The sequence below is a fragment of the Neolamprologus brichardi genome, chromosome 3, assembly GCF_056152115.1.
Source record: "Neolamprologus brichardi isolate AB-2024 chromosome 3, ASM5615211v1, whole genome shotgun sequence".
Taxonomy (NCBI): domain Eukaryota; kingdom Metazoa; phylum Chordata; class Actinopteri; order Cichliformes; family Cichlidae; genus Neolamprologus; species Neolamprologus brichardi.
The window spans coordinates 50143329-50157176 of NC_142106.1; the positions used below are offsets into that span (position 1 = coordinate 50143329).

Sequence of the window (13848 nt, forward strand, 5' to 3'; positions counted from 1 at the left end):
ACTGTCACTGTGCCCAGATGCTGTGTGCTGCTTCTGGTCTTCAGCGCACAAGCTGCAGAGCGGAAACATCAGTTTGCCGCGGCACCTGTAGGGAAGGACGGGGTGAAAAAGACCTCTTGGCGGCAGTACTGAGCATTTAACAAAGCCAAAATAATTTTATAGGCTGTCAAGTTTCTGCAAATTATTTGAGGGTGTCCTACAGGATAATTTTTTTTAGATTGCACTGTGGGATAGAGACTGGTGAAGTCATAATAAAATATTTTTTCATCACATGCAACCTTCTTCTACAGTTTTAGAGCATTTGTGAAAAACCCAACAGTCATATGACCCCCTATGAGCAAGCACTTTGGCGACAGTGGGAAGGAAAAACCAGGCTCAGGAAGGGGCGGGGCCATCTCCTGCGACCAGTTGGGGTGAGAAAAGGAAGACAGGATAAAGACATGCTGTGGAAGAGAGACAGAGATTAATAACAGGTATGATTCAACGCAGAGAGGTCTATTAACACATATACTGTGTAAGAAAGGTGACTGAAAAGGAAAAACTCAAGGCATCATGGGAATCCCCCAGCATCCTACGTCTATTTAATAATTTATTTATATAGCACATTTCAAACAGCCGATGTTGCACAAAGTGCTTAACAATATAAAAATGGTATTGAAAAGCAACAATGTAATACAATAATAACAGTAAAAAAACAATAATAGGACAGTAAAAGAATTAAAACAATAACTAAACTAATTCAAGTAAGACCAAAATGCTTGTGTCATAGTGTGTTAAAAGCCAGGGCATAGAAATGTGTCTTTAGTAATGATTTAAATTGCTCAAGTGTTTGTGCAGATCTAATATTTAAGGGGAGACTATTCCAAAGTCTGGGACCTGCCACAGACAAGGATCTATCACCACAGGATTTGAGGTTAGTCCGTGGGATGGACAGCATTAGTTTTGAGCTAGACCTCGTGGTTTTTCCTGGAGCATAGGCAGAGAGGAGCTCAGACAGGTAAGGAGGGGCTCGGGCATTAAGTGACTTAAAAACAAAAAGTAGAAGTTTAAATTGGATCCTGTAGGAGACAGGAAGCCAGTGTAGAGAGGCTAAAACTGGGGTTATATGCTCTCTCCGTTTGGTACCAGTTAGCAGGCGAGCAGCTGCATTTTGAACCATTTGAAGACAATGGATGGTGGCCTGATCTAGACCATAATACAATGAATTGCAGTAGTCTAATCTGCAAGTAAGAAAAAGGTGAATAACACGCTCAAAGACGTTAGCCGGGAGGTATGGCTTTACCTTGGCCAGCTGTCTTAACTGAAAGAAGCAGGACTGAACTACTGCACTCACCTGCTTATTCAATTTTAAAGAACCATCAATGTAGACGCCGAGGTTTTTTACATGTGTTTTACAATACGAGGAAAGGGCGCCCAGAGTGCTGTCGATATGATTAAAGTTGCCAAAAATGACAACCTCAGTTTTATTTTCATTTAGCTTTAAAATATGTTATGACAACCACTGTTTGACATCATCAAGGCAGCGTAATAAGAGCTGCGGATGGTCTGACCCTGCTTTTAAAGGTAGATAAATCTGCAAATCATCAGCAAAACAGTGAAATGAAATGCTGTACCGTGAGAAGATGGAGCCCAATGGCAACAAATAGAGTGCGAACAGGGCAGGACCCAAAATAGAGCCTTGAGGTACACCGTATTTAAGAGGGGCTATTTTGGAGTTGTGGGGGCCCATATTGACATAAAAAAACCTTTCTGACAAATAGGAACGAAACCACTGTAGGGCAGATCCTTTTAGGCCAGCATGAAATTCTAGCTGTGATAACAGGATGTCATGGTCGACCGTGTCAAAAGCTGCTCACAAGTTCAACAATAAAAAGGCAGCAGGGCTGCCAGAGTCCAGAGTTAAAAGAATATCGTTAAAGATCCTTAAAAGTGCCGTCCCAGTGCTATGTAGTGATTTAAAACCAGATTGAAATTTTTCAGAGATCATATTAAAATCAAGGTGTGCCTGCAACGGTAGGTAGACCACTTTCTCCAAGACTTTAGATGGAAAAGGAAGCTTTGAGATATTCCTGTAGTTGGACAGAACAGTTGGGTCCAGGTTTTGTTTTTTAAGAAGAGGCTGAACTACAGCTTGTTTAAAGCATGATGGGACGCAGCCTGTGGCAAGGGACGTATTAATTAATCTCAGGATAAAAGGCCCAACAGTATTAAAAGTGCTTTTAAGCAAGCTCAGGGGGAGACAATCAGAGGGGCAGTGTGATGATCTTAGGTTACTAACTACCGTGGTCAAGTCCTTAAGGGAGACGGGATCAAACTGCTCTAAGACAGCTGAGCACACAGGAGAAGGACTCTGATCTGAGGCAGCAGACAACGAGACAAGGGCCCTAATCGATAGGATCTTGTCATTAAAAAATGCTAAAAAATCATCGCACTTGGTGAAGAAGTGACTCCAGAATTATCACATAAACTAAGAAACCGATTAAGAACATTAAAAAGTACCTGAAGCCTGTGACTGTTTACTGACACTAAGTTTGAGACAAACTGTGTCTTTGCAGTTTTTACAGATTCTCGGTAAGCAGAAAGACGAGTCCTTAAAATCTGTAGGGAAACATGCAATCTGTCCTATTTCCATCTCCTTTCAGCATGTCTGTAGTCACGTCTGAGGGAGAGCGTATGTTCATTCAACCACGACTCTGATAAATGCTTAGCGCACAGAGTCCTGAGCGGATTCAGGGTCACCTGGTCCAGCCCTAACTATATGCTTTAGCAAAAAGGAAAGTTTTAAGCCTAATCTTGAAAGTAGAGATAGTGTCTGTCTCCTGAATCCAAACTGGAAGCTGGTTCCACAGAAGAGGGGCCTGAAAACCGAAGGCTCTGCCTCCCATTCTACTTTTAAATACTCTAGGAACAACAAGTAGGCCTGCAGAGCGGGAGCGAAGTGCTCTAATAGGGTGATATGGTACTACAAGGTCATTAAGATAAGATGGGGCCTGATTATTTAAGACCTTGTATGTGAGGAGCAGGATTTTGAATTCTGGATTTAACAGGAAGCCAATGAAGGGAAGAAAAAACAAGAGAAATCTGCTCTCTCTTTCTAGTCCCTGTCAGGACTCTTGCTGCAGCATTTTGGATTAACTGAAGGCTTTTCAGCAAGTTTTATCTGATGTTTGGGTTTTTGTTCAATAATCAGCGTGACCTGATAAACTCATAAAAGAAATAACGTTGGTGTTTCCGTCATGTAGTAACTGTTAGCTTTAACTGTACAAAGGTTGTTCGACACTATGAAACACATACAGACTTCATGATGTTCGCCTCATTTTTTTATTGTGAATATTAATCATGAGGGTAAACGGCCCTGTACACCACGGAGCGAGGTCAGCATGTCCACAATATCTTCAGCTCTCTGAGTTAACCCATCAAACTAATCTAATGCTCATCTACGAATAATTCACGGGTCATATCAATATTTTTTTTACATAAAATCATCCTTATTGCTGCCAACTATTCCAAATACCATCAAATGTTAAAGGAAAATATCAGGATGAGTGTCTGTGAGCTGAGAAGCACGTGAAGCGAGCAGTTTATCCCAGAGCTGAAGCTGCTCTGTGTGCAGAGATGAGCTCAGATTCCTGCTGTGATTGATCAACAGTCACAGAAATGTAGACTTGTAGTTATTACTGCAGTATAGTCACAGAAGATACTGATAAACATGTATTATGAGGATGGATGATCAAGTTTCTCACTCTCTCCTTTAAATCTCAGTTTTTTTCTTCTTCACAGTTTATCTGTTAATTTATTAATGAATAACACTGAAAGAGTTTCTGTTATATTTCCCCTTGAACATCACCTTATTAGGGCGGCATTAGGAAATAGCCCTCCTCCAAAGAATGAATAAATGAATGATGATAATAATAAAATGATTAAAAAGCAGAGCTCAGAGTGGTAGAATGGTCAAACATGGATCCACGGGTGGTTCAACTGCATTTGGTGATTTGACTAAAGCGAATCATTAAAATAATCCCACCATCAACGGGATGTTGTCTCCTTTACTACGGTTACTTTACTTGGTCACCGTGTGAATTTCTTTGAAATGAACCAAATTCTTTTATTTGTTGGTTGTTGCATATTTAACCTCTACAGTCAGGAAAGGAGGAGATGACGCCTCAACAATGTTGGGTTGTAGCTGTGGTTCAGGTTAGAGTGAGTGTCCGTGGAATAAATGTAAGTCAGTGAACTGGAAACATGACTGTGTTCAAACTTTTTTCCTTTTTATAATGAGTCTAATCAAAGGTGTACAGAAGTATCTCCACTTTAACTTTTCTGTGTCACCATCAGAGCTTCTGCACAGTTTATTTCTGGGGCAGATAACATTGCAGCATTATGGAGACATTATGGAGACAAAAAGAAAAGCGTCTGGATTTCTTTAAGTTAAACTTAAAGAAATCCAGACGCTTTTCTTGGACTGTTGGTTTCAGTGTTTAGTCTCATTCACACACTCCGTCAGACTCTTCACACACACTGATTTGCTGACATAAACACACTCCTGTGTGCTTTCTTGGCTTCACACACACACTGAGGACCATCTACAGACTGTGAGCTCCGTCTTCTTTGTCTTTGGAGCCGAACTCCGACAAAGTTAGGAACAAAACTTTCTCCAGCATGTGAACTTTCCTCCTAGACTCAGTCTGAGCATTCAGACCACATATTTCTAAAGCAGCACATGAAGGTGTGGCTCACACACACACAGGTGAAGGAAACAGCTGCAGTATTAAAAACTGCTTCACTGCTTCACAAATATATGAACTGAATGTTTCTTTCAGGCTGTAAAAACCTTATTTATCCTCCATTACAGTCCTGCATTCAGAGTATTACTTCTGTTATATTAGTACATGTATTTTATTCTGATGAACACATGAAACTCTGAGCTGGATTGAATCCATTGGATCAGAGTCCAGGACTCAGACTAAACACATTGTATGTGTCCTGAGCTCGGCCGCTGTTCCACAGTAACTGCTGTCAGAGTCACTGTTACTGAGTTAGCTTAGCTAGCAGAGCAGCTAGCAGTTAGAGTATGAACTCTGTAAGCAGTCAGCTCGGTCCTGGACATTGTTACTGACATAAAGCTGCTCTCTGCAGCCATGTTTGACCTGCTGCTTTGTAGGACTACAGTAATGGAGGATTTGGAGGCTGAACTCGGCTCTGTGACACTTTTTGTAGTGAACTGATGAAAGCTGCGTCTCAGATGGATGTTAGTCCAACACATCAGACACGACCTCTGCAGCTCTCAGTTGATGTCCACATGAATGATTTGTGTTTCCTCTGCAGGTGAAGGTAGAAAGTGTGTGTGAGCTGATGTGAATTGAGCAGCATGGATCAGTGTGAGGACGGAGAGGAGGGAGTCCCTCCCTCTAAAACCACTCTGTGTGGGGAACATGAGAGCCAGACCAAAGCTCAGAGGTGAGATGACCATCTCTAACTGTCCATGACTCTTCTCCATGTCACAGCTCAGCACTCACATCACTGCTCCATCATTATTCACACTCATACCTCTGTGTGTGTTGTTTTAAAGCCCAGAGCTGTGGGGCGTACCAGGCTCAGCTGGACATAACCCTAAAACTAATCCAGAACCTGGACCTGAACCCAGCTGTGTTTCCTTAAAGAGCAACGAGTCGAAGGATTGGGGTGTAGACTTTAAAGGATGTTCTTCTGCTGCTGAGAGGTAATGTGTGTCTAGATGTTGTTCCTGACTCTGTATTTTTGAATAAATCCTCATGTTTAATATCAACTCAGCTCTTTTTCACACACATTTCTATGTTGGTATGTGAAGCGGTGTGTGTTGGAGTGTTTCCACAAACACAGCAGTCAGAGTGGAAAGAGTGGATGTTGTAGGAGGTGTTTGTGTAGTGAAGAGGCTGAGTGTCTGTAGGACTCCAGCTGCTCCAGCAGGTGTCTCCTTTGTGCTTTGCTTCAAACACAGTGTAGGGAGGAGCTTCCACTCAGGTGTTTCAGGTGTTGCTGGATGGAGGAGGTCAAATAGTTTTTCCCTTCAGTGACACTTCAGCAGCTCAATGTTCTGGGGAGATGTTTGTCTTTATGAAGGTTTATGGATTATTGTTCTTACTTTGGTTAAACTGAGCAATACATTTTCCATCTAACATTTAAAGTAAATTTCCAGGTGAAAAAAAAAGATCTGCAGCTGCAGCCTCTGTGATGTTTCACAGTCTGAAAGTAACAAATTCAACCAGAATTCAAACAAATGCTTAATATACGTGTGTATTTGATATAATGCCAACAAGTACAAATAGGTGTTCTTACAGGTCTTAATCATAGAGGTCTGATAAGTCTGGTGACTTTCACAGTCAGCAATTTTGCTGCCTTTTATTTTATTTTGGCCCTTTTAAAGCCCTTCAAATGCTCCCACATTCATACAGAGCTTTTAATAGCAAACTCCTTTACAGTCCTTCTCCTCTCACACACGATCACACGACTGATTTGTCTGCAGCAGCTGTGTTACTGCTAGTATTTTATTATGTGTGTAATCTCCTCATATTGTTCCTATGGTTTAGTTTGACTTCCTTCTGCAAACTCAGCTGCTCTGTTGCTGATACACGTCTCCATGAATATGATTGATCAGATGCTGCCAACACCATGTGTTTCATGTGAACGCTCAGCTGAAACCCTGGGTTGACTTATCGAGTTAATAACAAGCTTCACGTGACTGTGAATGCTAAAGTGAATCCAGATAAAGGAAAGAGACCCTGCTAATGTTGGACTCACTTCTTAGTGTAGATCCCAGGAGGAAGTTCAACATAGCCAGCCATTCTTTGTGCTAGCTTGACCAAACCTGAGACCACAGTGCAGGATAATGATTATCATCTGTTTCTGTCAAGGACATTTAAAATCCACAAATAACAAAAATAATTATATTTGATCATTGAAAATATGTTTTCACTTAAAAAGGCATGAGCACACTGGTGGATTACAGAAACATGAAAACTCGTTAACAGTAAAGTTAATTTAGGCGTAAACAAAGTGTCAAACATACTTAAGTAGAAGGACTGATGTTTGTGTTAAAATACCCTCTTAAAGCTGAAATACTGATTCAACTTCTTTACTCAAGTAAAGGTAAAAGAGTACAGGCTCTGAAATGTACTCACAGTATTAAAGTAAAAACTCCATCTTTGAAGGAAATTTCTGCCAGTTTTTGTGCAAAGTTACCTGAATTTCTACCTCCAACATTAATATGAGAAAATTATCTGAACTTTTGTTCTAATGAATTTAATCAGCTTGAACATTTTGTAGCACAAAAGTAGAAAAAACCCAAAGGGAATAAAAAATAGCTCTGTTTGCTGTTGCCTGCATTGTAGATGGGCGGCTTTGCCTCAACACCTAAACAGGAAAATGAGTTTAGTCAAGTATTAAAGTGGGTTTGAAGAGGTCAGGAAACCAGAGATCAGGTGTTGTGGAGCAGCATGGTCACAAGAATCATTTAGAAATGGGTCAAAATATTTTCTCTTCTGGATTTTTTGCACACAGTCTGATGTGCTGCTGCTCTGAGGTTTACTGCTCTCTGTGTACTTAGAAAACAGTGAGGTACAAGTAGATTTGACACAAGTTATAATGGCTGATTTCCATATAACAGTGGAATACAGGGACTTAATCGTTAAGTAAGAAGAAAGGCTCTGCCTCCCATTCTACTTTTAAATACTCTAGGAACAACAAGTAGGCCTGCAGTGTGAGAGCGAAGTGCTCTAATAGGGTGATATGGTACTACAAGATCATTAAGATAAGATGGGGCCTGATTATTTAAGATCTTGTATGTGAGGAGCAGGATTTTGAATTCTGGATTTAACAGGAAGCCAATGAAGGGAAGCCAAAACAGGAGAAATCTGCTCTCTCTTTCTAGTCCCTGTCAGGACTCTTGCTGCAGCATTTTGGATTAGCTGAAGGCTTTTCAGGGAGTTTTTTGGACATCCTGATAATAATAAATTACAGTCGTCCAGCCTGGAAGTAATAAATGCATGAACTAGATTCATGCATTTGAGACATCTGAGACAGGATATTTCTAACTTTAGAGATGTTGCACAAATGGAAGAAAGCAATATTACATATTTGTTTAATATGTGCATTGAAGGACATGTCCTGGTCAAAAATGACTCTTAACTTGACCCAGTGGGTTACTGGTCCCACGCATGAAAAAGGTCACACACTGGACTTTGAGCTTCCCCACGGGCTGGATGTGTGCATCACTGAAATATCTGAGTTGGGCATCTCCGATCATTTTCCTGTGTTGTTCACTGAAACGCTGCGCTGCTCGGTAGATAAGCCGTGCGCCTCAGCGCGTAAAAAGCGAGCGCTTAATGCTCTAACAGCGCCGCTTTTTCTGCTGCCTTTATGGACTCTGGAATAATGAATTCCAGCTGTTAAAGTGTTGAGGACCTTTTGGACATTCTTCTTTCTACCTGCACTGATATTTTGGACTCTATTGCTCCGTTCAGGACTCTGCACGCTCAGCATTTATCAGAGCTGTGGTTGAATGAACCTACGCGCTCCCTTAGATGTGACTGTAGACGCGCCGAAAGGAGATGGAAAAAGGACAGATTGTATGTTTCTCTACAGATTTTAAGGACTTTCTGTCTTTCTGCTCACCAAGAAGCTGTAAAAACTGCAGACACAGTTTGTCTTAAACTTAGTGTTTGTAAACAGTCACAGGCCTCAGGTACTTTTTAATGTCCTCAATCGTTTTCTTCGTTCACGTGATAATGTCGGAGTCATTTCTTCACCAAGTATTTGTGATGATTTTTTAGCATTTTTAACTACAAGGTTCTATCTATTAGGGCTCTTGTCTCGCCGACTGCTGCCTCAGATCCGAGTCCTTCTCCTGTGTGCTCAGCTGTCTTAGAGCAGTTTGATCCCGTCTCCCTTAATGACTTGACTGTGGTAGCTTGTAACCTAAGATCATCACACTGCCCCTCTGATTGTCTCCCCCCAACTACTCTTTCAAGGATTGTCAGGTTGGAGATTGGCCTATAATTAGCTAAGACAGCTGGGTCTAGAGATGCTTTTTAAGTAAAGGTTTAACTAAAGCCAGCTAGGAATGGGTACCAGATAGATTTGAAAACCTGCTAAATCAGAATCAGTTGCTGATGATGGCTTTTTTCTTTTACATTAATCACGTATAATCTCAACTCAAAGTGAAAATAGACTTGATTGAAGTAACTCAGATCAGCCAATTCAAAATGCTAATTCAATCAACTCTGAGTTTATGGCTAGACTCAGTTTGTTGGCCCTGCACCTTAAAACTATTCCCTGTTTGTCCCTCATGTTTTTTAGATATTGTTTTCACATCTTATGTCACGGCTAGCGGGACGAGCCATGTTGAATTTAATAAAGGACCCAAGATGCGGACACTGCTGTGAAGTGAGTGAGCTTTATTAAAACGGTGAAGTGCAGTGGAGACGGCCTGTGCAGAAGTTAAGATAACCTCTACTGAAAAAAATAAAAAACTAACCTGAAACCTTAAACGGAGACACGGGGAGATAACACAGACGAACCAGCAACAAGCAGGAGAAAACAAAGGGCTCATATACACAAAAGAGCAATCAGGGAATGAGAAAAGGGAGGGAGACACAGCAGGATTAATTGGACATAACCAGACAAGGGGAAGGAAAAGTAGACAAACTAACATAGGACATGGCACTGTCAAAATAAAACAGGAAGTGAACACAGAGACACAATACTAACACAGTACAGAGGAAACACAGAAACCAAAACCTCAGAACTAGAAAATCTTAATCAGAACGAAATTGTAACAAAAGACAATAACAATCAAAACAAAACCACTGAGTCCACAGACTCGGGACATACATCGGCTCAAACTGTGGTCATAAATATTTTGTACTTGTAAATCAGACTGTGTAGTTGTGAACTGAGTTTTGTAACAAATTGTAATGTAAAAAATGTAAGAAACATCAGAACTACTTTTGCTGACACAAAGTTTGGCGAGCACTGCAAGTTGTCACTTTAAACCACTCACTGATGTAAAGAGAGCACCTGGTTCCAGGGCATCTGAGCATGGAGGGAAAGCTTTATGCAGGAGATGGTAAGAGCTGTTGGGACTAAAGAAACTGAGCAGAAAACTACAGACATCTGGAAACAAAGGAGTTTTTAATTCTCAGTGGGATCACCAGGACTAGCAAAGCTTCACCATGACAGTCATCTGATTGACTGAACCCATCCAAACATCACTTCATGGACCTTTAGCTTGTGTCTGTGTGTGGACAGACATAACATGAGCTAATTATACATTACTCCTCCACAGAGTGGACCAGGAGAGAGCAGAGGTTTCCACTGGTCAGTCTGCACAGCAACATCCAACACACCTGGACTCTGTGGTTATGGTTTGTAGTACTATGTTTACATTTGTTCTTTTCAGTCACCTCTATGCTGCACTTTGTGGACCAGAGGATTGTCAATGTGTCCAACATAAATCAGAGTTTGGGCTCCATGATTTCAGTGAGATTGGGGTGACTGTAACTCAGGAGGTGAGCAGGTCAGCTACTAGTCAGAAGGTTTGTGAATCAAACCCTGGCTGGCAAATGTACTGGGTAACGTACTAAACCCAGGCTGCCCTCTGATGCATCCATCAGAGTGTGAAAGAAAGTATTTAAGCATAGAACAATGTGCTTGGTTGAATGAGGCATGTTGTATAAAATGCTTTGTGTGCACAGAGTATCAAAGAGAGCTATATAAGAACCAGTCCATTTACCACTGGGTAATTCAGTCTTCTTTTCCAGCGGCTGGAGGAAAACATCACCATGTTTGTGAAGAACGAGCTGAAGAAGATCCAGAAGGTTCTGAGTCCAGATCACCCAGAAACTTTAAACAGCCAGATGGAGGACGAGGAGATGTTTGAAGGTGAGGATGAAGATGAAAGAAAGAGCTGCAGAGAAGCATTTCTGAAGATCACACTCCACTTCTTGAGGAGACTTAAGCAGCATGAGATGGCTGACCATCTGCAGAGCAGAATTTCTCTAAAGACTGGATATTGATCTTTCCTAATAGCTCAAGAAACGGACCAATAGACATTCATCCTTTCAGGGTACTGAAAGGCTATGATATTTATTGTATAATATTTTTTTCTGAATTTCTTATTTTCAGAAATATTTGCTTCACTCCGTAAATGTGAACTTAAAGCCCAACTGAAGAAGAAGTTCCAGTGTGTGTTTGAGGGGATTGCTAAAGCAGGAAACCCAACCTTTCTGAATCAGATCTACACAGAGCTCTACATCACAGAGGGAGGGACTGCAGAGGTCAATGATGAACATGAGGTCAGACAGATTGAAACAGCATCCAGGAAACCAGACAGACCAGAAACAACAATCAGACAAGAAGACATCTTTAAAGCCTCACCTGGAAGAGATGAACCAATCAGAACAGTGCTGACAAAGGGAGTGGCTGGCATTGGGAAAACGGTCTTAACACAGAAATACAGCCTGGACTGGGCTGAAGACAAAGCCAACCAGGACATCCAGTTCATATTTCCATTCACTTTCAGAGAGCTGAATGTGCTGAAAGAGGAAAAGTTCAGCTTGGTGGAACTTGTTCATCACTTCTTTAATCAAACTAACGAATCAGGAATCTGCAGGCTTGAAGACTTCCAGGTTGTGTTCATACTTGATGGTCTGGATGAGTGTCGACTTAATTTGGACTTCAACAAAACTAAAATCCTGACTGAAACAAAAAAGTCCACCTCATTGGATGAGCTGCTGACAAACCTCATCAGAGGGAACCTGCTCCCTTCTGCTCGCCTTTGGATAACAACACGACCTGCAGCAGCCAATCAGATCCCTCCTCAGTGTGTCGACATGGTGACAGAGGTCAGAGGGTTCACTGACCCTCAGAAGGAGGAGTACTTCAGGAAGAGATTCAGAGATGAGGAGCAGGCCAGCAGGATCACCTCCCACATCAAGAAAGCTCGAAGCCTCCACATCATGTGTCACATCCCAGTCTTCTGCTGGATCACTGCTAGAGTTCTGGAGGATGTGCTGAAAACCACAGAGGGAGGAGAGCTGCCCAAGACCCTGACTGAGATGTACATCCACTTCCTGGTGGTTCAGGCCAAAGTCAAGAGGATCAAATATGATGGAGGGGCTGAGACAGATCAACACTGGAGTCCAGAGAGCAGGAAGATGATTAAGTCACTGGGAAAACTGGCTTTTGATCAGCTGCAGAAAGGAAACCTGATCTTCTATGAATCAGACCTGACAGAGTGTGGCATCGATATCAGAGCAGCGTCAGTGTACTCAGGAGTGTTCACACAGATCTTTAAAGAGGAGAAACAACTGTACCAGGACAAGGTGTTCTGCTTTGTTCATCTCAGTGTTCAGGAGTTTCTGGCTGCTCTTCATGTCCACCTGACCTTCATCAACTCTGGACTCAATCTGCTGGAAGAACAACAAACAAGTTGGAAGGTGTTTCAAACAAGAAAATCTTCAGAGAAATACTTCTACCAGTGTGCTGTGGACAAGGCCTTACAGAGCCCCAATGGACACCTGGACTTGTTCCTTCGTTTTCTCTTGGGTCTGAAGACTAATCAAACTCGTTTGCAAGGCCTGATGACACAAACAGGAAGTAGCTCACAGACCAATCAAGAAGCAGTTCAGTACATCAAGAAGAAGCTCAGTGAGAATCTGTCTGCAGAGAAAAGCATCAATCTGTTTCACTGTCTGAATGAACTGAATGATCGTTCTCTAGTGGAGGAGATCCAACAGTCCCTGAGATCAGGACGTCTCTCCACAGATAAACTGTCTCCTGCTCAGTGGTCAGCTCTGGTCTTCATCTTACTGTCATCAGAAAAAGATCTGGATGTGTTTGACCTGCAGAAATACTCTGCTTCAGAGGAGGCTCTTCTGAGGCTGCTGCCAGTGGTCAAAGCCTCTAAAAAAGCTCTGTAAGTTATAAAGTTTTTATTATTTAATTTCGTTGGTATGTTATGGAAAAACACACTGCCAAACAACTGTTTTGTTTTTGTCAAAATCACTGTAATATAATCACTGTACCTTTATATACACGTGACTTGTATTAATGCTGCTGCCCTCTTGTGGCTAAAGTGTAATTATGTTATTGTTATTAGGGAGGATTTGAGAGTAACATGCCAAGTGAGTCAGCACCTTTGCTTTAGCTTAAAAAATCCAAATACTTATGTCATCAGTTATAGTTGCATGTATTCATTATCATAATTTAACCTTTAATATTGATGTCTTAAAATTATTTTGAGTAAAATAGCAATAATTTTATGGTTGTATTAAATACATACACCACTAATGAATTATTTATTTCAGTAATTAATTAAAAATATTTTGATAATGAATTATTTAATGATGTATTTATTTAATTCACGTTGCTACTCCTGGCCCTGCATCGGTGTTCATAAATACATTTTATTTGTCAGTTTCACCCATCAAAGTCTGGGGGCGGGGTTAATGCTGATCAAGTCAAAACAATTGCTTTGGTCTGGTGGGCGTTCTTTTAGTGGGCTTTTCTCAGTACTAAGTAGGCCTACACACCAGGGTTTAAACATGTGTGGACCCAAACTATACTTAAACTTTACACTTTTTTGTGTGTCACCAAATACACTTTTAATATTTTCTAGACAAGAATGTAGTGGCATAATCTTTAAACTCTTTTGGCTCCAAACAGAAGTGACAGACTTGAGCAGGGTTCATTTAAAGGCTGACAGAAGTGGAGTGGTGACGGGGAGATGTTTGACAGGACAGTGTTTCAGCCTCCACAGGTTCATGTTGTGCTCCATCAGTCAGTAAAGATGAAGTCAGTGCTGATGAGGCT

General features: G+C 41.3%; 1 protein-coding gene across 2 annotated transcripts; it reads left to right on the top strand.

Moving 5' to 3' along the window:
* Window positions 1-262: 262 nt before the first annotated feature.
* LOC148105737 (protein NLRC3-like) lies at window positions 263-12956 on the top strand. 2 transcript variants are annotated; one of them, XM_087837821.1, is made up of 5 exons: window positions 5363-5457; window positions 5570-5719; window positions 10322-10400; window positions 10797-11025; window positions 11161-12956. In XM_087837821.1, the coding sequence occupies exons 1-5, from the start codon at window positions 5369-5371 to the stop codon at window positions 12954-12956; spliced, it is 2343 nt and encodes a 780-aa protein (XP_087693947.1). In that variant the 5' UTR covers window positions 5363-5368. The 2 variants fall into 2 exon arrangements, with proteins under 2 accessions (XP_087693946.1, XP_087693947.1); XM_087837820.1 differs by lacking the exons at window positions 5363-5457; window positions 5570-5719 and adding an exon at window positions 263-473 and having other exon boundaries at window positions 10797-10917.
* Window positions 12957-13848: the final 892 nt, after the last annotated feature.